Source organism: Syngnathus typhle, linkage group LG11, assembly GCF_033458585.1.
Source record: "Syngnathus typhle isolate RoL2023-S1 ecotype Sweden linkage group LG11, RoL_Styp_1.0, whole genome shotgun sequence".
Taxonomy (NCBI): Eukaryota; Metazoa; Chordata; class Actinopteri; order Syngnathiformes; family Syngnathidae; genus Syngnathus; species Syngnathus typhle.
The window spans coordinates 14,433,955-14,454,249 of record NC_083748.1 but is presented as its reverse complement, the minus strand read 5'-3'; the positions used below and the strand labels follow the sequence as shown (position 1 = coordinate 14,454,249).

General features: G+C 47.8%; 3 protein-coding genes across 7 annotated transcripts in view; 1 reads left to right on the top strand and 2 right to left on the bottom strand.

Moving 5' to 3' along the window:
* Positions 1 to 182: 182 nt before the first annotated feature.
* On the top strand, positions 183 to 5,122 carry zbtb40 (zinc finger and BTB domain containing 40). The gene is made up of 12 exons (XM_061291106.1): positions 183 to 538; positions 917 to 1,108; positions 1,235 to 1,602; positions 1,745 to 1,929; positions 2,295 to 2,505; positions 2,572 to 2,946; positions 3,055 to 3,261; positions 3,356 to 3,520; positions 3,593 to 3,807; positions 3,925 to 4,084; positions 4,392 to 4,651; positions 4,775 to 5,122. Exons 1-12 carry the CDS (start codon positions 516 to 518, stop codon positions 4,985 to 4,987), a joined length of 2,574 nt encoding a protein of 857 aa, XP_061147090.1. The 5' UTR covers positions 183 to 515; the 3' UTR covers positions 4,988 to 5,122.
* A 5,703-nt stretch (positions 5,123 to 10,825) lies between these two features.
* Positions 10,826 to 13,867, bottom strand: fezf2 (FEZ family zinc finger 2). Its single transcript, XM_061292137.1, is given in 5 exon segments — positions 10,826 to 11,076; positions 12,367 to 12,499; positions 12,595 to 12,729; positions 13,047 to 13,802; positions 13,805 to 13,867. Coding segments are annotated over 5 exon segments (1,338 nt in total).
* Positions 13,868 to 18,256: 4,389 nt separating this feature from the next.
* The window catches only part of cadpsa (Ca2+-dependent activator protein for secretion a), a 42,628-nt gene continuing 40,589 nt past the window's right edge, over positions 18,257 to 20,295 (bottom strand). For all 5 annotated transcript variants that reach the window (XM_061291994.1, XM_061291990.1, XM_061291991.1 and 2 more), the window contains 2 exons: positions 19,852 to 19,956; positions 18,257 to 19,386 (listed from right to left, as the gene is read on the bottom strand). In XM_061291994.1, the coding sequence (XP_061147978.1) occupies positions 19,213 to 19,386; positions 19,852 to 19,956 (279 nt within the window). In that variant the 3' untranslated portion in view covers positions 18,257 to 19,212. The remainder of the gene's footprint in view (positions 19,387 to 19,851; positions 19,957 to 20,295) is intronic.

Genomic DNA, 20,295 nt, shown 5'->3' with positions numbered 1-20,295 from the left:
CGATCAAGTCATTCCGGTCCAGACGCTCGTCCCGGTCACGTGACACGTGTTCCCAGTCGAGCCCGCAAAGCTAGCAAAAATGAGGAAGGTTTTATTTTGAAAAATGTAAAAAAATGGGTCAATTCTCTCCCGATTACATCCGTCGCTGTGTCTCTTGACACAAGACGCTCGTCTCGGTCACGTGACATGTCTGACACCCCAGTCAAACCCGCGACGCAAGCCAAAATGAGCAAGAAACAGAAGTTTGGAAAAAAAAAAAGCCCAATAAGGAGACTGAAGAGGAAGAGGCTACCAGTTCTAAGAAAAGGAAAGCTGCATTCTAATGAACATTTCTGGAGTGAGTCCTACTTAAAATATGGATCTAAATGAATTGAGGGATTCCCCACATTCCGCGAATGCAGCACTAGAAGCGGAAACGTCGTCATCGTGCGCCATACCGCTCGTCGCCATGTTCAAAAAGCTTGAAGCTTTATTGCGCTTCTGGAGTTGTCCAACAACGACGTTTAAATAAAGAAATGGATCATTTGAATGTGTCAAGGTAAAGACAATCAATGAATGAGATGAGCGCCTCATTCGTGGCGCTTATGCTAGCTCGTTTTTGTCACCGTTAAATCGGTCTCCTTCCCTACGGCCCGAACCTTTGTTTAGCTTCCATAGCTACAGCTAGTTTGCACCAAATCCGGATAACGATCTTAGGTAGCTTTGCCCCGAACGTGTCAATGATCTCTTCCTTCCACTGTACACCAACTTCTCTCATCATGTATGACAATTGACTTTTTACAACTGTTGACAAGTTGTTTCGAATGAAAACAAATTCGTGATCACCGACTCCAATGCGCCAATAAAACCCAATTCGTGTGTGGAATAACACATAGGCGTTTGGGTAACCATTGAAAACAATGTCGTCTCTATCAAGGGTAGAGGAACACTCTTCCTCCCCGGAGCAGATAAACAAAATGCTCGAACTGCCTAACTACAGCAGCCAGTTGATGCAGCAACTGTGGGCCCTGCGACAAGAGGGTCACTTTTGTGACTGCACGGTTCTCGTGGGCGACGACCCTCATCGTGCACATAAAGTAGTGCTGGCAGCTTCCAGCATGCTTTTCAGGTAATGCCATTCTTTCTTTCGACCCAGGAATATCCGTGCATTTCCATTGAAAAGCTTTGCTTCTTGCTCGAATGACCAGCACCACAAAGGTGGTTGGGATTGAAAAGAAACTCTGTATCCCTTTAGGTCGTTGCTGAATTTTTCTGACACTGTCTCCATCGACACCACTTTGGTTTCCTCACAGGAGTTTACCTGTCTTCTGGACATGGTATACACAGGCAAGCTCCCTTTGGGAAAACACAACGTCAGCCGCATCATTGGCGCAGCAGACAGTCTGCAGATGTTTGACGTAGCCGTGAGCTTTAAAAATGTCCTCGCCAACATTATCAACCAGCAGCCCCAAGGCTCCCCCCCTTCTACACAGAGCCCCATGAACAAACTCCCGAGCCCAAACCCTGATGCTTCGGCTGAAAGTGGGACCCAGGCCCAGGCCAAGGACGAGTTGGAGACAAATGCATGTGGAGATGCGAGTGAAATGGCAAAGGAGCCTACAGGTAAAGGACTGCCCAGAGTTGACACCGTCCGTCTTCAAATTGTCGTATTTAGTGTTGAAGAATATTGGGCCTCCTTTCCTCATGTACGTACTCACCATTGCTGCGCATATGATGCACCACGGACGGTTTTCTATCTGCTCAGGGACAGAAGAAAGCATCGCCGCCACAGCAACTGTTGGCGAAGACGACGACGACGCGAGAGCCGGCAAAACGACTAGCGGCTTGGAGCGTTCTTCTCAGCTGACCGAGCAACTCGCCGTTGTGCCGGATGTTGTTCAGCTTTTGAGCCGAGCAGCCAACAGGTGTCTGGAGAAGCTGGAGCTCCAGGTATCCCTCCTCGCCCATTCTCAGGTCCCACATTATGGAAATGAGGAACCTAACAAGGACCGATTTAGGAGGTTCATGAAAGCGCATCCGCACCTCAAGCAGCATCCGGTGGATGCATTTCATTTCGTTTGTGGTTCGTCCGTCCGTCTTATTTCCGATACGGTTTAGTGTAATACACATTGCTTGTCTTTATCCACGACCTTGGGAGGGAAGAAAAAGCACAAAAAAAAAATCACATCCAAACCATGAAGTAAGTGAGCTTCACGGTGTAACACAGTGGCTTCTCACGAAGAGAGTGAAATCAGCAGACAGGATTTCTTGAATCATTTACTGATTTGTGTCATTGTTGGTTTTGTTGCTCCCAGTTAGTTTGCCAGTGCTGTGAAGAAGCCGACCCCCGCTCAGTCGTGACCAAGCTGTTGGGGGAAGTGGAGAAGGGACTTGTCAGTGAGCAAAGTCTCCTGAGCCTGCTCCGCAGCGCCCAACGAGAGGCGCCCTCCTCCTTCCCCGTGTCGTTGCTCTCTCAGCTGGAGGGGATGGACAATACGCAGGAGCCAGATGGACACCAGACTGAAAGTAATCTTGTATGAGCAGTCCAACCAAAACAAAGATGCGTGCTGACGAGTTGCCTTGACTCCACAGCCAGCTCAGAAATGGAGAACGGCAGCCGTCCCAATCAAGTCCCAATCAAGCCGGGGCAAAGCAGCACGCAAGAGCCCGAGAAAGACGAATCCTCGTCGTCCTCCAAGTCTTACCGCTGTCGCTGGTGTAAGAAGAGTTTTTCCTACAAGTGCCGAGTGACGGCCCATATGAAGCGCTGCCCCATGTCCGAGGATTGTCAGCTGCAGTGTCCGCAGTGCCCTGGCAAGCTGCTCAACAAGCGGGCTTTACAGCGCCATTTGAGCCAGGCTCACCCGGCCGCTGCGGGAGACAAGCAGCAGCAGCAGCAGCAGCAGCAGAAGAAGAAGAAGGCAGTAGCCTGTGACCTCTGCGGGCGGACCTTCGCACACCCTTCGGGTGAGTGTGGGAGAATGGCGCTTGAGACGTCCATCCATTGACGTGGCCTCTGTCCGTCTGTCTGTCTGTCTGTCTGTCTGCGCTCCTTTCCATCCCGATACCGTCCAGGTATGATCTACCACAAGCGGACGGAGCATTACGAGGAGAAGCCGTACGCCTGCGAGACGTGCGGCGCCAAGTTTCCCGCCACCTCCTCTTTGAAAAACCACATGCGGCTCCACACGGGAGAGAAGCCCTACCGCTGCAAACACTGCGACATGAGCTTCCGAGTGGCTGCCGCCTTGGCCTACCACACCAAGAAGAAGCACTCTGAGGGTGAGAGAGGCGTATAGGAGGCGTATATACGTGCAGGCGCAGCCAGCCAGCGCCCGTGCCGCTTCACGACACAAGTGCCGTCGTCTTCTTTTAGGCAAGATGTACGCGTGTCAGTACTGCAAGGCCGTGTTTGCTCAGTCCATTGAGCTGACGCGGCACGTGCGGACGCACACGGGCGATAAGCCCTACGTGTGTCGGGAATGTGGAAAAGGCCACAGCCAAGCCAGTGGCTTGACAGTCCACTTGCAGACCTTCCACAGTAAGAACGCACACCTTTTGCATGAAATACTGAGGGCGAGCAGATTGTTCAAAGAGCATTCCCTCCCACTAGACATGTCGCAGCCCCTCAGCTGTCAGAAGTGTTCCCTCAGCTTCCAGACTTTGGAGGAGCATCAGAAGCACATCAAGGAGCTCCACGTCAACCCCATGCACAAGTGTCACACGTGCCGCAAAGTTTTCAGCAGCGCCGCATTGCTGGACAATCACAAGTCCATTCACACTGGAGTCAAGCCCTATGTCTGCAACCTGTGCAATAAATCTTACCAGGTAGGATGATCGATCGATCGACCGACCGACCGAGCGACCGAGGAGGCCTCATCGTTGCGCCGTGCGTGGGACTTGCTGAGCATATTTTGAAATGGCCTTCACTCTATGTTGCCGCAGCAACTGTCAGGCCTGTGGTACCACAACAGAACCAACCACCCTCAGGTCATCGGCAACCAAACGGCGCAGCAAGTGAAGACCCTGGTTCAGTGTGACGTCTGCTCAAAGTTCTTCCCCTGTGTCTCCATCCTGGCCAAACACATAGAAGCTGAACATGAAGGTGACAAATGACTCAAAGTCAAAACATGTCAAGCAAAGTACACTGACACAATATAATCAAATCCATGATACAACAACAACAACAACAATTTCCATTTTTTCCATGATCAATGTTCTCTTCTAATGGTGGGTGAAAACGTCCGAAAACTGCCAATAACCTTTTTGACTGGCAAATAAGTGACGCAAGCCAACAATGATGATAATAACAACAACAACAACAACAACAACACATCTGCTCCATTATTATTACTTGATGAAGGAGCAGACAAGCACTCATGACTTTGTTTCTCTTTCCTGATCCCCTGCAGATAGGGCGGCATCCACCTTGCACTGCGTCCACTGTCAAGTGGTATTGAGCGGGGGGGCGGCGGAATTGCAGGAGCACAACTGCAGCACAAAGGGTGCCGCCCACGGAGTCGTCTGCCCCCTTTGCACTCTGGTCAGCGGCTCCCAGACGGAGCTGCAGGAGCATCTCCTCTCCTGCCACGTGCAAGCCCAGCAGACACAGGTTGCTGAGGAGGCCTCCAGCGCGGCGGCGGCGGCGGCGGCGGCGGCGGCGGCGCACAACGTAAGCGCTCACTTTGATGGGCTCCAAAATGCTGCCAATCACTGCGACGTAGACTTCCTCAAATGTTCACGTCGTCGCCGAATGAAAACTCACGCTCGCCCTGTGATTTTGCTCCCTGATCAGGTGATCACGGTGCACCAACAAGAAGGCGAGGTGCCGCAGTCGGCCAACGCTGCTGAGGAACAGCAGCAGTCTGTGAGCCAGCGGGTGTTTGTGGCTGTGGCCGGCGGAGGGGAACCCGGCCACGCCCCCACCGAGGTGGTGGAGGTCGACATGTATGATCTCTTAAACAATTCCGTCACGTTCATCTGTGAAGGCAAACCGTCGGATATTTAGCTCCTTTCTTTCAACCTTTTTTATGACAGCATTTGGTCTTTTATTGAGTTGTCAACGACGTTGTCAACCTGTATTGCCATGACACCTACGAGTAAACAAAATGACAAACAAAAATAAAAAACGTCAAACACTCAATGTCAACAAAACAAATTTAGTTCACAAACAGCATGGGACTCTGATCATTATTAGTATTGCCCTTCTCAGCTGATAAATGTTATGATAATACTGCGTTTAAACCAGCAGAGGGAGACAGTCAATCAAAAATCCACCCAAAAAAAGTCGAGAAATTGAGTTACTATAGTCTTCTCTTCTTTAGTCTCCACTTGCTGAGTCTGTCTGTCTTCCAAAGTATATGTATATATATTTATCTAATCTGATCTCTATATGTGTATATATATACATATATATGTGTATATATGTGTATATATATATATATGTATGTAAAGCCAATTATCCACTTAAGACAGCTCGGTAATTATGATTAATTATTGTAATTATTATTGTATCTTCCCCACCCCCCATATGTTAACTCCTTCTTTCCTGCCAGCCAAGATTAATAAGCACGCTGCTGTCTCTCTCTCTCTCTCTCTCTCTCTCGCTCTCTCTCTCTCTCGCTCTCATGATGTTTTACTTTCTCTGCATACATAAGCAGACTGCCCCCCTCCCCTCCCCCTTTGTGGCTAATTGACGGTGATCAGGCCTGTGACAGGCTGACGCGGAGTGGCGGCTTGACAAATGCAATCATCCAGACAGCCGGGCTTGAAGTAGCTGGTGGTTGGCAGCTGCCCGGACCGACCCACTCCTCAGCTGTGGCCCCAATGCTGCAGGCGCCTTCAGGGGTCATCTCGCCTCTGGCCAGGACTGACTGGACCAGTCTGGACTGATAGGAGCTGGGTGATGATGAGGGGCATGTGCCGTGAGGAGGTCAAGGGCAGGATTTAAGCAGGCAAATTACCATTGTGCATCCAATGACGGGTGACAGGATTAGGTAGTGGGAGGGATGGAGGGAGGGAGGGAGGGAGGGAAGGAAGGAGGTGAAGAAGCAATGTAGCAAATGATCTCAAACGTTTTGAAGAGCACGATCTGGAGCCCTTCCAAATGACTAGCTCATCCGCGACGGGAGCCTTGGGGTATGGGTGCGAGAGGCAGAGTCTGTGCTCCCTTCAAGGACCAGAGCTCCCCAGAGACCTCCCAACTGTCCTCCAGCCGGTCGGTCGGTCGGTCGGTCGGTCGAGGGCACAGCATTTAAATGCACCTCGCCAAGCGGGAGTCTCCAGAGAAGCCAGTACATACTATATACGTACGTAGGTACGTATAATTGGCTGGGCCCAGAGCCGTAGGGCCTTCCGTGTAAATGCTTAAGTGTCCCAAATAGATTCATCATAGATTTGATCATGGCACGTCTACTCCACTTAAGAGCCTCGATGGCCAGCAGCTAGCTCTCTGTCCTTTCCTCCAGAGTGGCCTTGACTGTTGTCCTGCTGTTTGATACCAAACGGAAGACTTCATGCCAAGCACTAAAAGGTAGCTTGGCACAGCTCCCCCCCCCCCCCCCCCCCCCCCCCCCCGCTGCACACACTTAAGTGTAACACTTCCTACTTGGCTTGTGTCACTGCAATTGCCTAGCTCTCTGTGCTCCGCTCTGCTCTCATGCTGCTGGGCCAAATGAAGCCCCCCCCCCCGTCCTTGTACTTAAACACAACCTTGCTTGTGAGTAATGTGAAAATGATTTTCTGGCCAAACGTGAAGACACTTAAGCTACTTGAATACCTTTGGAGAAGGCCACGAGGGAGATTGGGACGGCTGAATTTGTCTACTCGATGGATTGTGGCCTGGTTGATTCCAAATGTGCAGTGCAATTTATATTGACTGAGGGACTATGAGGGAATGCATACTTTTGTTAATATCCATTCTTTCTCCACGCATATCCGTGTAAGGAGCTGCGTTTGATTTTTGTAGTCCTTCATCACACAATGATCAATTTACTGCACAATCCACGTTCAGTCAGAAGGTCGAAATTAGAATCAATTCCAGCTCCCGCGAAGTTTCAATCATAAACTTCCTGAAATTGTTGGGGTCTCATTATGTTGTTGTTGTTTTTATTGTGGGGCTACTCATTCATTAAATGTGTTGTGGACAAGCAAATGAAGTTGCATTTACATGAAGGGCTGTTTTTGTCGAATGCGTGGTGATGTCGAATTCACCATGCACTAACGAGTAAAGAGAAGGAGAATGTTTCTCAGCAGGGTCAGGTCAGGTCAGGTCAGGTCAGGTCAAAAGGATTAGCACTTGCACCGACCGGACATCCCCAAATCAACTGATCCCGCCCAATGATGAAGAAGCTAGAGATGCACACTTTTGCCAGTTTGGGATGGAGAATATAGAACGTAACGACTGACACCAGATGAGCCATGGAGCCATGCAATCCAGCGCTCGGAGCAACAACCTTCTCCGTGCACAATGGGCACATCCTAGCAACAACCTGCAGCCTTCAAGCCATTCTGACCAGCTTTTGGGAGGAGAAAAATGGAGGGTCCACTTTGCGAAGGAAGCCAAATCCAAACGAGCGGACGATGAACGACGCATTGAATCTACGATGTGTCCGCTGCATGGCTTCTTGAGCGGCTGGCTCATTTCCACGCATCACATCCCGCCCGCAAGACGGCTTATTTTCTTGAGCAGACATGCATGGGGCAAAAAGCAACGTGTCTGCATGTCTTTTCTGCATTTCGACGTATTCTCACGGCATTTGCAAATGCAACATTCCATCCCAAGAAGAGAGCCTTGGAGTTGAGTGAAGCCACTGCTCATTAACCCCTCAGTACTTACTTGGAATAAATCCTGAAGCCTCATTGTGCTGAAGCTTCAGCCTAATGAGAGGAGGATCCATGGGAGAGGCGGCTCCCAGACATATTGCTTTTTAACATTGCGTTAATAAGCCTCCACGTAATAGGTGGACAGATCAAGTGGAAACAGTATTTGTGAGAACAAGAACGCAATTCAAATGATCCGCTTTGCATCATTCTGTTCCAAGCACTTGAAGAGCCGAGCTCTAAATCATCAACGAAGGGGCATCATTGTATCCCATGTGACTTCAAGTAGAAATCGGCGATTCAAAACGGACGCACGAACAGACTTCTCGTTTGTTACACTTATTTGGATGTTCAATCATCCCTCAGATGAAGAATGTATTCGATTTCGAGTTGATGACCTAGCTCTATAGACAATTTTCCTCCAGTAAAAAAAAGGATGAATGAAGGAATAAATAAATAAATAAATAAATGAATAAATGAATGAATGAATGAATGAATGAACGAATGAATGAATAAATAAATAAATAAATTGCTCTCCAAATGGTCCATCGCAGATGTGGTGGGAACTTGGTGTTTTGTCTGATGTGGAGCACGCAGCACAAATAAGTGTCACCGCCTTCAGCGGTTCCAAAAGAATCAAGGCTTTAGTGCGGGGGGGGGGCGCTTTAATTGGAATTTCATGTGGGCTAAACTGAGGGGAAACTGATGTAAGTTAACATTTTGTAGACTTAATTGGTCGCTCCCCTCCACACCACCATGCACCAATCCTCGCATCGGCCACTTATAGGCCGCCGCTGAAGCTTCCCCGCTAATCTCCCATTTACAATCAATTCAATCGGCCAAACAAAAAGTCCGCCTCTTTCCTTTTTTTTCTTCCTGTCTCAAACGAGTTCCATTGTGGCCCGTAAATTGCCTCAATCCCCGGTGATCCCGCGGTGGCGCAGGGAGCCAAAGAAAGAAGATGTCCGTCCCCCTCATGCTGTTGACAGCTGATTAACTCGCGGCGCAGCGCAGAGCGGCGCGGCGAGGCGAGGCGCGGCGAGGCGAGGCGCGGCGAGGCGCGGCGAGGCGAGGCGCGGCGAGGCGAGGCGCGGCTCTCCAGCGCTCTTAATCTCCTCCGTTTAGGCGTGCAATAATTAAAGGTCCGGTTCGTCAATTAACGTGTTTGCGGATGCTAATGCAGTTGCTCAGATAGACGATCAAGACATGCGGGAGGGGAGGGGGGTGGTGGTGGTGGTGGGGGGGGGGGGGGGGCATGGGGGGGGGCATGCTGGCGTGCAGGAAAAAAAGAACAACCTGCTCGCCTCCAGGTTGTTTACTGCTCGCTCACAAGTTGTCCGTGTCCCTCAGCCATAAAGGCATTTTGTACACACGCAAAAGGCGGTGCGTGCGTGCGCACAACAACAACAACAACAACAACAACAATAATAATAATAATAATAATAATAATAATAATAATAATAATAATAATAATTCCCGCCTTTTGCCCGGTAATAAGCTTCAGGACACTCGCGACCCCCATAATGGATGGATAATAATAATAATAATAGATCGGTTTTATATAGCGCTTTTCTAAATATCAAAGCCGCTTTACAAAGAAAATGGGTAATAATAATAATAATGATAATAATAATAATAATAATAATAATAGATCGGTTTTATGTAGCACTTTTCTAAATATCAAAGCCGCTTTACATAGAAATTGGGTAATAATAATAATAATAGATCGGTTTTATATAGCGCTTTTATAAATATCAAAGCCGCTTTACAAAGAAAATAGGTAATAATAATAATAATAATAATAATGCTGGTAGGCAGAGTATGTTTTAGTCTCGTTCGCCAAGTATATAGTCAGTATACATGCAGGCAGGAAGGCCATGGCAGCGCAGCGCAGCGCAGCGCAGCCAGCGCCTGCGCACTAATTGGCTGTTAATAGAAAGCTCTCCATTTGGGAGCACGGATCTATCTCTCAACAGAATGTGTGAAGGGATAATATTGTTCTTGGAGCCGTGCAGAGAATAACTTGTGCTCTATTAACGCAGAGGTCCAGATGAAGAGCTGCGCCTGAGTGCTCCATTATCTTGGGTTGTGCACAATCATGATGATGTGCTGAAGCCGAGCCCGAGCCGGCCAAATGCATTCACTCTCAGTCTCCGCCATCCAGCCCCAGAGGCCGTTTAGCTGCTTAATGTCATTCGTTTTCAAGGGTCCATGTTATTTTGGATCATTTGCGACATTACGCCTGAGTCAAGTGTAAATGTGGTATTAGTCAGATCGTGTCTGTCAATAAATGTTGAGCAAAGTGGCCACAGAGCACGCACGCACGCACGCACGCACGCACGCACGCACACACACACGCGCACACACGCACATACGCACACACACACACACGCAACACACACACACACGCAACACACTTTTCGAGATGACACTCACTTGGCAGTATAATCACAAAAATGTAATTGGTGCTAAGCGTACACAAAATACATAGAAGGGAAGTTTTTTTTTGAAATGACGTCATTCGGGTAGACGGCAACTTTTCCAAACGTATATCTTTGATGTGTATGCTGATTTTGAGCGCACTGGCGCTACAAACAACATCTAGCAGCTTTTTCCGTTTTATTTTCAAACATTTCAACGATGGAAACAATGTGGCTGAAACATTCATTATTATAAGTTATAACTTATGCATTAACATGAAGAAATTCAGTGAACTATACAACATAAAGAGGTGCACCTCAAAGCATTCATATCTTAAATAGCATTTCCCTTTATGTACAATCGAGCCATACAGTCATGATCCTTGTAGGCATCAAACACTGGCTTTCTTGACACCCCAAAAAATCCCCCTCATCCTTATTTTCTTCAAATACAACTGCGTGCGTGAGTGAATGAGTGAGTGAGCGAGTGAGCGAGCGAGCAAACGAGTAAGCCTGCACGGACCGTGTCCATGCACCTTCTTTCTGGTGACAATTATATAAAGCCTAAGGCAGTCTGATTGAGGCCTCCCTGTCATTTGTTTCGTTCAGCTCTGGATCTCTCTGGCTTCTCTGTCTGGCGCAGAAGAGAAGCTGTCGTGGAGTTTCCTGATGTGTTTCTTCAGGTCAAAGTTGCGGCAGAAGCCCTTGCCACAGGTGGCACAGGTGAAGGGCTTCTTGTCGTTGTGTGTGTGCATGTGGAAGGTCAAGTTATAAATCTGATGGAAGGCCTTGTTGCAAATGGAGCACTTGTACTGCTTCTCGCCACTGTGAGTTAATTTGTGGTTCTTGTAGTTGCCTAGGAAAGAGGAGCAAAGAGCAACACCTTATTGACACTACAGCAGATAGCAGAATGAGTTCAACAACAAAGAGCTATCATCTGGATTTTTATTTTTGCAAGCAAAAAAGAAAACCAAAAAAAAGGCTTCTAATGTTTCCAGATGTGTCAACGTTTCAACTATTGTTTGGAATTATTGCATAATTACCGCAGACCTCACACAAACACACACGCACGCACGCACACACACACACACACACACATGCAATCAAAAATGTTTTCGACAGCACTGAACGGATATTGAATTGACCGACGCTAAGTGTTTTTTTTCCCCTGATACAATTCAATTTACAATTGTTAAGTTTAATATAACAAAAGATGGAAAAATGAACTTTCCCTAGCCGGTGATGGCAACATGAGAGGAAAAGTGAAGCTTTGAAAAATGAGCATAAAGAGGCCCTGTTTTGTATTTCCCCCCGAACCCCCCCCCCACCACCAAGGTCAGCCGTTCATTGTGAACTTATTGAGGTGCTCCGGTTCGCCTGCACTGACCAGACTTCATTAATGTGAGATTTGTGTGTTGAAGTCAAGAAGTTGTCAAACTTGGTCAAAATCAAGCGTGCTCAGTGTGAACATAGCGAAGATTCCCAACTTTGCTGGGGTCTAGCAGTTGACCCAGAGCAAATCTTGAAGGGGGAATTAGTCGCTGCAAAGTGACATGTTCTATTTCCACCCAAAATAATCAATCATAATAATAATCACTAAGAACAATAATAACAACAATAATATAAGAGAAATAGATCACTATTTTCATCTTGTAAGAAAAAGGAAGTAACAAGTAGTGGTAATAATAACCCCATACGAGTAATCAAATTATTGTTGATAAGTTTATTCAAATAATTCATTTCAATTAGCCTTCACACATTTACTATGTATATATATATATATATATATATATATATATATATATATATATATATATATATATATATATATATATATATATATGTATATATGTATATATATATATATATATAAAGCGGATTGTGGGATGCTTCGCAGTGATTTGTTTCTCTATCACGGCCTGAAATCTGGAAATGAACCAAAATTCCCCCCAAAAGAAAAGAAAGTTGATATTTCGATAGGTTAAAAAAAAGGAATTAATTGTCTTGATAAAAATGATATTGTGAGGGGCAATCATGCATTTCCACTTGATGATTTTAAAATAATCATAATAATAATGATGAGAATGATGATGATAATAATAATAATAGGGAAAAGTGTTGCTGCTCGTGGAATTTGTCGACTGACCTTTTTGGTGGAATCCTTTTCCGCAGAACTCGCACACAAAAGGTTTGTAGCCGGCGTGGATCCGAACGTGTGTGTTCAACGTGGAGCTTCGGTTGAACGCCTTTCCGCACTGGTTGCATTTGTGTGGTTTTTCCTTGAAAGGGCACGACAGTCAAGGTGAGCATCTTCAAAGCGATCCATCGATTTCTCTATTGATGTGATTGCGACTCACACTCTCTTCATTGTCACCTGTGTGTGGATGATCTTGTGTCTGCACAAGGTGCTGGCTTGTCGGAAGCCTTTCCCGCACACTTTACACACGAAGGGACGAGCCCCCGTGTGCACCGGCATGTGTCTGGTCAGATTGTAGTGAGCATTAAAAACCTGCGGAAATGTGGATGGATGGAGGGAGGGAGGGATGGATGGACGGACGGACGGATGGATGGATTTTCAAGCAATAGCAACGGTTTTTGCGCCCACATTCATTACAAGTGACCACAGGCAGGCAGCCACGCAGGCCGGCAGCCACGCAGGCAGCCACGCAGGCCGGCAGCCACGGGCCGGCCGGCCGGCACAAATAAAAATGACCCTTGTTTCCATTTGGAGGGGCTAATTAGGTGGCGACTAAATTTCGCTCCACTTCGATTTCGTTAAGTCACATTTATTTCTCTTTAAAAAAAACGTGCTTTCTTTCCTTTTACCTTTCCACACACTTCACAGGTGAAATTTTTGTTTTTCCCGTCTCCTCCGCCGCCGCCGCCGCCGCCGCCGCCGCCGCTGCCGAGTTTGTGAGTCTTGAACGCGTTCTTTTCGGCGTTCACATTGTGGTTCTCCTTGACGATCTGGTCCAGCTGCCCCGGAAGATGCTCCTTGTGAGGATAGTGATGCGTAGGAATTTTGTCAGTCCCCGCGTTGCCAGCCACTTTGGAGTTTTCCAGGAGCAAAAGTCTGTGGTGAGCCGAGAGGGAGGCCTGCGCCTGCGGGCTGCTGAGCCAGTGGCCCGCCGCCGCCGCCGCCACAAAGTCCGACTGGGGATAGGCAGAGTCCAGGTAGTTGAGATAATAGAGAGAGCCGCCGCCGCCGCCTCCGCCGCCGCCGCCCAAGCCGCCACTTGGCATGGCGACGGCCTGGTGGATGACTTGCGGTTTCACCAGCAGCCTGCTTCCGCAGTCCACCTTGGCGCACATGCCGCAGTTGCCCTTGCAGTGCGCGGTGGCGGAGCCGCAGAAACCTCCCCTGAGACTCGCTCTCCAAAGCTCCGAGTAGTTCATCAGGGCCTTGGCCTGGAGGTCGTAGCAGCCGAAAGGCTGCAGCGGGATCATGCAGGGGATCGGAGAGCAGAGTCCCAGCAGCTTCTTGCTCTCGGAGCGCTCCTCCTGGGCGCTCAATTTGGGCTCCGAGCTTTTGGACATAATTCGCTCTATTGAGAAGGCGAGCGTCTTGGGGCCGCCGCCGCCGCCGCCGCGGAGGCTCCGGTCCTGGCGCAGGACATCACCGTCTCTAAGGATCCAGCACTTGACATTTGCTGCTGCCAACTTTTCTTCCTTCCTTCCTTCCTCCCTCTTTGAAGCGCAACACAACTTGGAGGCAGGCGGGCGGGCAGGCAGGCAGGCAGGCCAGCAACTCCGGCGGCGAAATCCGACTCGCTTCCAGTTGTCTTTTCTTGTTCTTCCTTCCTTCCTTCGTTCCTTCCTTCCAGGCAGCAGAAAAGACAGGACACGTCAGTTTAATAAGCACCTTGCTGCCACCCTCTTAGGCATTTGCATTCAAATGGCAAAAGCCGCCGCAACAATGGCATCCAGGGGTGCTGGATTAATGCTCATTAACTAGTGCACACAAAACCAGGAGCAGGACAATTAAGGGTGACGAGTTGAGGAATAAAACAAAGTTGGGAGCAATCGGAGCTCCTGGACAACGTTGGAGCCGAGTGAGCCTCTTTAATGCTCAGATGTATGTGAAGACAGAAAAGAGACGAGTGCTCGCTCCCATGTTGGCATGAGCACCGCCTGCCCTGCCCTGCCCCGCCCGCCCGCCCGCCCGCGCGCCCGACAGCCCCGCCCGCCCCGGTGGATTACCGTCTCCGTGGCGAGTGACATCAGGCCGACTCTTTAACGAGAGGCAGGCCGTGAGAAGACGCCCACTTGCACCGCTCCAATGATGGCCCACACAATCAATAGGAGCTCACTGAAATGTGCATGTCCAGAAACCTGCAATCGTCAAACAAGCAGCGAAGAATCCCCTCCCCGGTCTGTCTGTCTGTCTGTCTGTCTGTCTGCCTGTCTGCCCGTCTGTCTCACCTTTCTCAACGCATTATTGAGTGGATTCAAGGATCACAACGTGCTCGCTCGCTCTTTGAATATTTCCACCTGTTCAAGAGCAGCAAGTCCCGTTGGATCCTATTAAACCAAGTTCCTCACTCCTATTCAAAAGCGGCACTTTTCAGCGAGGGGATGGGAGAGAGGCGGGGGGGGGGGGCACAAAGTTCTTTCTCTTTTCACTACTAAAGCACTGCATGAACCTAGTTTTGTGTTCTCCTCTTCCAGAAATGGAGGGACGGATTAGGGAGCGGCAGGCAGGCGGGCGGGCAGGCGGAAAGGAAAGGAAAAGAAAAGACATTGCTTGTTAAACAAGGGCAATCAAAAGGGATGCCTTCCTTCATTCCTTAAAGAGCTAGGCATACTAGAACTTTGCTGGAATCCACAATGTTGTGTTGGACTAACAAAAAGGTACAAGGACCAAATGTGTGTGTTCACATGCAGCCCATTTGACGACAGGCCCTCATACACACACACACACATATATACATATATTTTAAACACACACATATATATGTATATATATATATATATAAAATTCAAACACTGCATGCTCACCGGGTTTTCCTCTTTTTTATTTTGCTGAATTGCTTCTATTTACTTTTAAGTCGCGGTTCCTATGGCTTTATTGTAAAATGTAGAAAAGCCAAGTTTCACACCAAAACAATAGAAACCTGTTGCACTCAGTAATTCAGCTAAACTTGTTGTCCTGAAATGTCAAGTTCCCTAGATTTAGTGCTGTACTTAGCTCAGCATGTTGCTGTCCTCCAACACCATTTTTTGTTTCTCCCCCTTCCCTGCCCTGTTAATAATTTGAAATACACCCTGAGTCTGTTTTGTTTCCCACCTGCATCTCAGGATGGAAGAATTAGTGGCCGTTGCCTGTGAGCTTCACACATGCACATATGTAAATGTGGCACAAACACTCAAATGGAAGCACATGGACACAATCAACATTGAACCTGTTGCTTGAAGCCTTTATTCAAGTCAATCAGCAATCCGTGAATTGAAGGAGTCATCCTTTTTTTGTTCCACACGTGGATGGATATTGTTGTTCAGGGACGCGACCGGCCACACGAGGCGCCATTGCAGAGCAGCGGTCTTTCTGTTGAAAATGTCTGGGCCTTTTATTCCTTTTGAGCTCCATACTGTGCTATTGCTTTTCCTGGCATTTCTCCATGTCAAGTGAATTTGTATAGTGTCATTTTCTGGCTGTCTTACCTTAGTCGCTGCTGTTGAATCTCAAGCTGATAATGCACCACCAAAGTGTGGCTCACACAGGAATTCAGTCGTCCTCCCTCACACGTTGCACCCGTCCGTCCGTCCGTCCGCGGTGACCACTTTAGCTGACGCTAAACCTGAGCAAATGAGAGCAAAATGTGCGAGTCGCCCTTTCGTTCAGTTCATCTCTTTGACGTCGATGGCACCCAATCCATCCAGCGGCCGGCAAGCTAATTACTCGTTTGAAACGAGCCAACCGCCAAGACAGATGCGGAAGAAGGAGAGGTGTGGCCAGGCCAAAAATATGCGCCGGCAGGACAGGAGCTGGCGGATTAACCTCTGACCTTCATCCGATAATCACGCAGCCTTGGGATTTGACTGTAAAGAACCGTGAAAAGGGGCAAAGAGTGGCATGCTATTCATCCCAATCTGCTCTTATCTGAATATTGTGTGGGAGAGATTGCTTTAAACTATAAGCTACTCTTTGGATGGAAAAGATCTCAAATTAATCAGTAGACTTGTCCGCTCTTAAGGCCATTATGAAAGCTTTTGAAACATAAGAGGCTTTGCGTGCGCACTGCTTTTATTCAAAGGATCTGACATCTATCTACCTGCCCTCTCAAACGCCCAATGTCAATTTGCCAGAGCCGCTGCGCTGCGCTGCGCTGCTCGTAGCTGACCTGGGTGAGAACCCGCCAAATGAAATAGCGAAAGCTGTTTATTTGGCGGCGCATGGGCTCGTTTTCATTTGTTTCTTCTCGTTAGTCCGGAAGACCGCCCGAAGATGGGAATTTGCTCGCTCGCACACTTATATTACGGCAGCCGTGGGACTACGCCGGTCACTCCGTTTCCCTCGCTAAAGTTACCATTTTCCATTTCTCCACATGACTGGAATTGAAAGGGGAAAGCAGCCCAGCTTGCGCCGCTGAAAGCTCTGGGCCACCTCGCTCCAACCAATCATGTCTGGATATGAACTGAGTAGTATTCTGCAGCGAGTGCTGATTAGATGGGAACGTGGGACGCTCGCTCTTCATTATCCTCGCTGGCAAAAGAAAAAAAGAATCACACCTGGTCAAAAGCATGTGAACACTACATGAGCTGGAAGGAGGCCTTCCTGTCTTTGTTTTCATTTCATCATGCAAAAATGTTTGTCATATTACTCTTTGCTGGAAAAAAAAAAAAAAAGAACGACACCTCTGGAGAGACATCTTCGGTTATGATTGTCGGTTGTTTGTCGTGGTGTTAAACACACGCTACTCCAATTGGGACACATTGAAATGTGCCGTAAGTCAGGCAAAAGACTTATTGATTGCCATTGTACAGATTTGCTTGGAACACCACGGGGGAAAAAAGTTCAAACAAGTTCCATGAAAACATTCTGGCATGCATATGGAGTTTAGGATTTGCATTTTTCTGTCCCTTTGTCTGGTCACCTTGGAGTGTCACGAATCGGAGTGGAAACGGCGACCGAGTGCAGCTCGGTAAACTGACATAACTCGCTAACAAAACCTAACGACAAGACTGACCGAAAAAGCCTTGAAACAAAAAGACAGGGTGACATTACCAATGACAGCAACAGGAACCGAAACGACATCATGACATTAACACACAAAGCGCCGGCAGAGAGTGCCGCACAGACAGGACTTAAATACAAGATGGGTAACAAGAGGCAGGTGAGAATGATGGCACTGATCATGGGCACACAGGAGGGGAGGGGGGAGGGATGAGGGGAGGGAGGGAGGGAGGCTGGGAGGGAGGGAGGGAGGCTGGGAGGGAGGGAGGGGCGAGCACACAGACACACGGACAGAAAGCACGGACATGAGCACACAGGAGGGGAGGGGCGAGCACACAGACACACGGACAGAAAGCACGGACATGATCAGGGACGAGTGGTGGCGTAGCTTAGTTGCGTGTCGATCCGAGTGCCGTTCTTTCTCACTCCCTTTTTCACAGTACCTTACGACTGGCACTCCTGCGCTTGAGTACGTGAACACATTCCACATGATGCTCCAAAATGGTGTTTTTCCAGAGGAAGATTATGGTGCACCCTGACCCCCACAAGAAACATTTTTTCTAGCATCCCTCCCTTCTTCTTTTAATATAGCACAATATTATAACTAATCCCCCTTGCCGTCTTAGGCCCTAGATTTGATTTTGGTCATTTGAGCTCAGGCCATTCTTTCAATCTCCTTCTGGATGGTAATATCAAGTCTCAAGATGATGCTTTAATCCACATTAATCTCCGATTTTTTTTTTTTTTCGGATGCTGCTCTAGGGTGGGGCAGAGGCCCGCGCGCCATATGTATTTTTCCGGCCGGCCGACGACCGCAGCGCGCAAAGTGCTCCTTGTAAGAAAAGAGAATCGGAAGCAAAGGGTGACTTTTACGCGACACTGGTCTTTAATGGACGCACTTGACGTCAACCCCCAGGCAAGACATTCTCTTGGCTGTTCACCTTTATTCAAATGCTCTTACGTAATATGGATGCATTCTAGCATGTGCCGTGTCAGAAGTGAGACAAATCCAAATGGGCAACTTCACGTCATGGCGCAAGAAGCTTTGGAAATGGGAATAGCCATTACATGCAGCACTTTTACAGGAAAGGAACACTCACAGAAGAAGTCAAATACACAAACACACCACTTCCCGTTTGTGCCATCCTTTTCGAAAGGGGCCTAAAATAGCTTCGTTGACAGTAGTCGATATGATTATACACGCGCAGACATAAATCAAACGATGAAAACATGCCCGGGACATAATGCAAACAATTATGAAGCAGACAATTCTACGAGTGAAAACATGAAGAGGTTGAATCCTTCTTTGTTCTGGACATTGATTGATTGCACGATATCGTACCGTGACGATGACGATGGGGATTTTAAAGGAGAAAAAAGACAAGTGACATGGTTCTCACTTCCCTCAAAAAGAATCCAACATGCCGTCGCTGCAGCTACTCCACCATTGGAAGATAAGAGAATGTCAGAATGTCAGATTTGGAAGTTGAAGAGCAAAAGAGCAAAGCATTTCAAAGATCTCCCAGTCCCCGTTTTGATCAGTGCCATTTCCAGTGAAACAATAACAAGAGTCATCAGTGACAATTTCCTATGACTTCCGATATTTGACACCGACACAAGACTTCAATACATAAGAACATGGTCTTTGTATCATTGTATCCATTGTGACAAACATGAAGAAAGAAGAAAAAGTTGCCAGTCGTCAGGCCACTGCGTTTGACCTCAGGAAGGCTGTGTGTGTGTGTGTGTGTGTGTGTGTGTGTCCTTTGGCAGCATATCGCCCCTGGACCCTTTTGACATTCTTGTCGTCGTCTCCATTTAGTGATCGTTGCTCTCTTCGTCGCTGTCCTTCATGGAAATGCCTTGCATGCCTCCTTCTCTCACCGAAGCCGTGGCCTCTTCTAAGGTCAGCCGATTTCGAACACTTTCATACATCTTACTGTTTAACGTGGAGTCCGGAACCCCTTGAAGGCGGAAGTCACGGTACTTTTTCTAAAGATGACAAAACAATTCAGAAACACACATGTTGTTTACAACTGCACATGTATTCGCTTGATGTATTGTTGGTTCAAAAATGCATCCCAAAGTCCAAATTCGGTCTCGAATCATTTATCCAATGGAAATTAGCCTGCAGTCAGGACCGGCATTTTTCCAAGCGAAGCGAAGGTACAGAACAATGTCAAGTATTGCATCTAATCAGAATTCGGTCCATAATTTGTCACATTGAAAAGCTGTATGGGAGGGGGGGGGGGGGGGGGTCTACATGTTGTCGCAAACCGACTACCCCGTAAAACTAAGGTGGTCCAAGTTGACGATATTTGTACAAGTACTACATCGCGCTTATGGAACACATGATTGAAATGTCGTCAAATACCAATCGAGTAACATTTGAAAAAGCAGACAATTTTGGAAAGCTCCTTTACTGATTTCACTGCCAAAGAAAAATGGAGTTGTCACCTTAACAATCCTGATGAGAATCTTCAACTGATAGACATGCAGTTGAAGGTCCATGCGGTCCGTCAGCCACGTTCCGATGAGGTTCATTGTGCTGGTGTACCATTGCTGAAAGACAAGAGTACAGAAGTGAAGCAGAAGTAGGAAGAGACTGCAAACAAACAAACAGGTCCAGTTCAACAACACCCATAGCATTTTGCATCGCTTCCTTATTTAGAAAGGAAAAAGTTTCTCTTCCCGGCGGCCCTATACATAGGCATGGGCTATTTCCGTGCTTACTCCAGGAAGAAGCAGCTGGCAGTGTGCCATCACTTAATAAGATCCTAATAAAGAGGAATGATGAAGATGCTCTTGGCACAGACCAGAAAGTTCTGAAAATGTCTTGTGGTGACAGGCCATGAAACATCTCGTTGTAGTATCCTTTAGCATGGTGACGGTTCAGTAGCA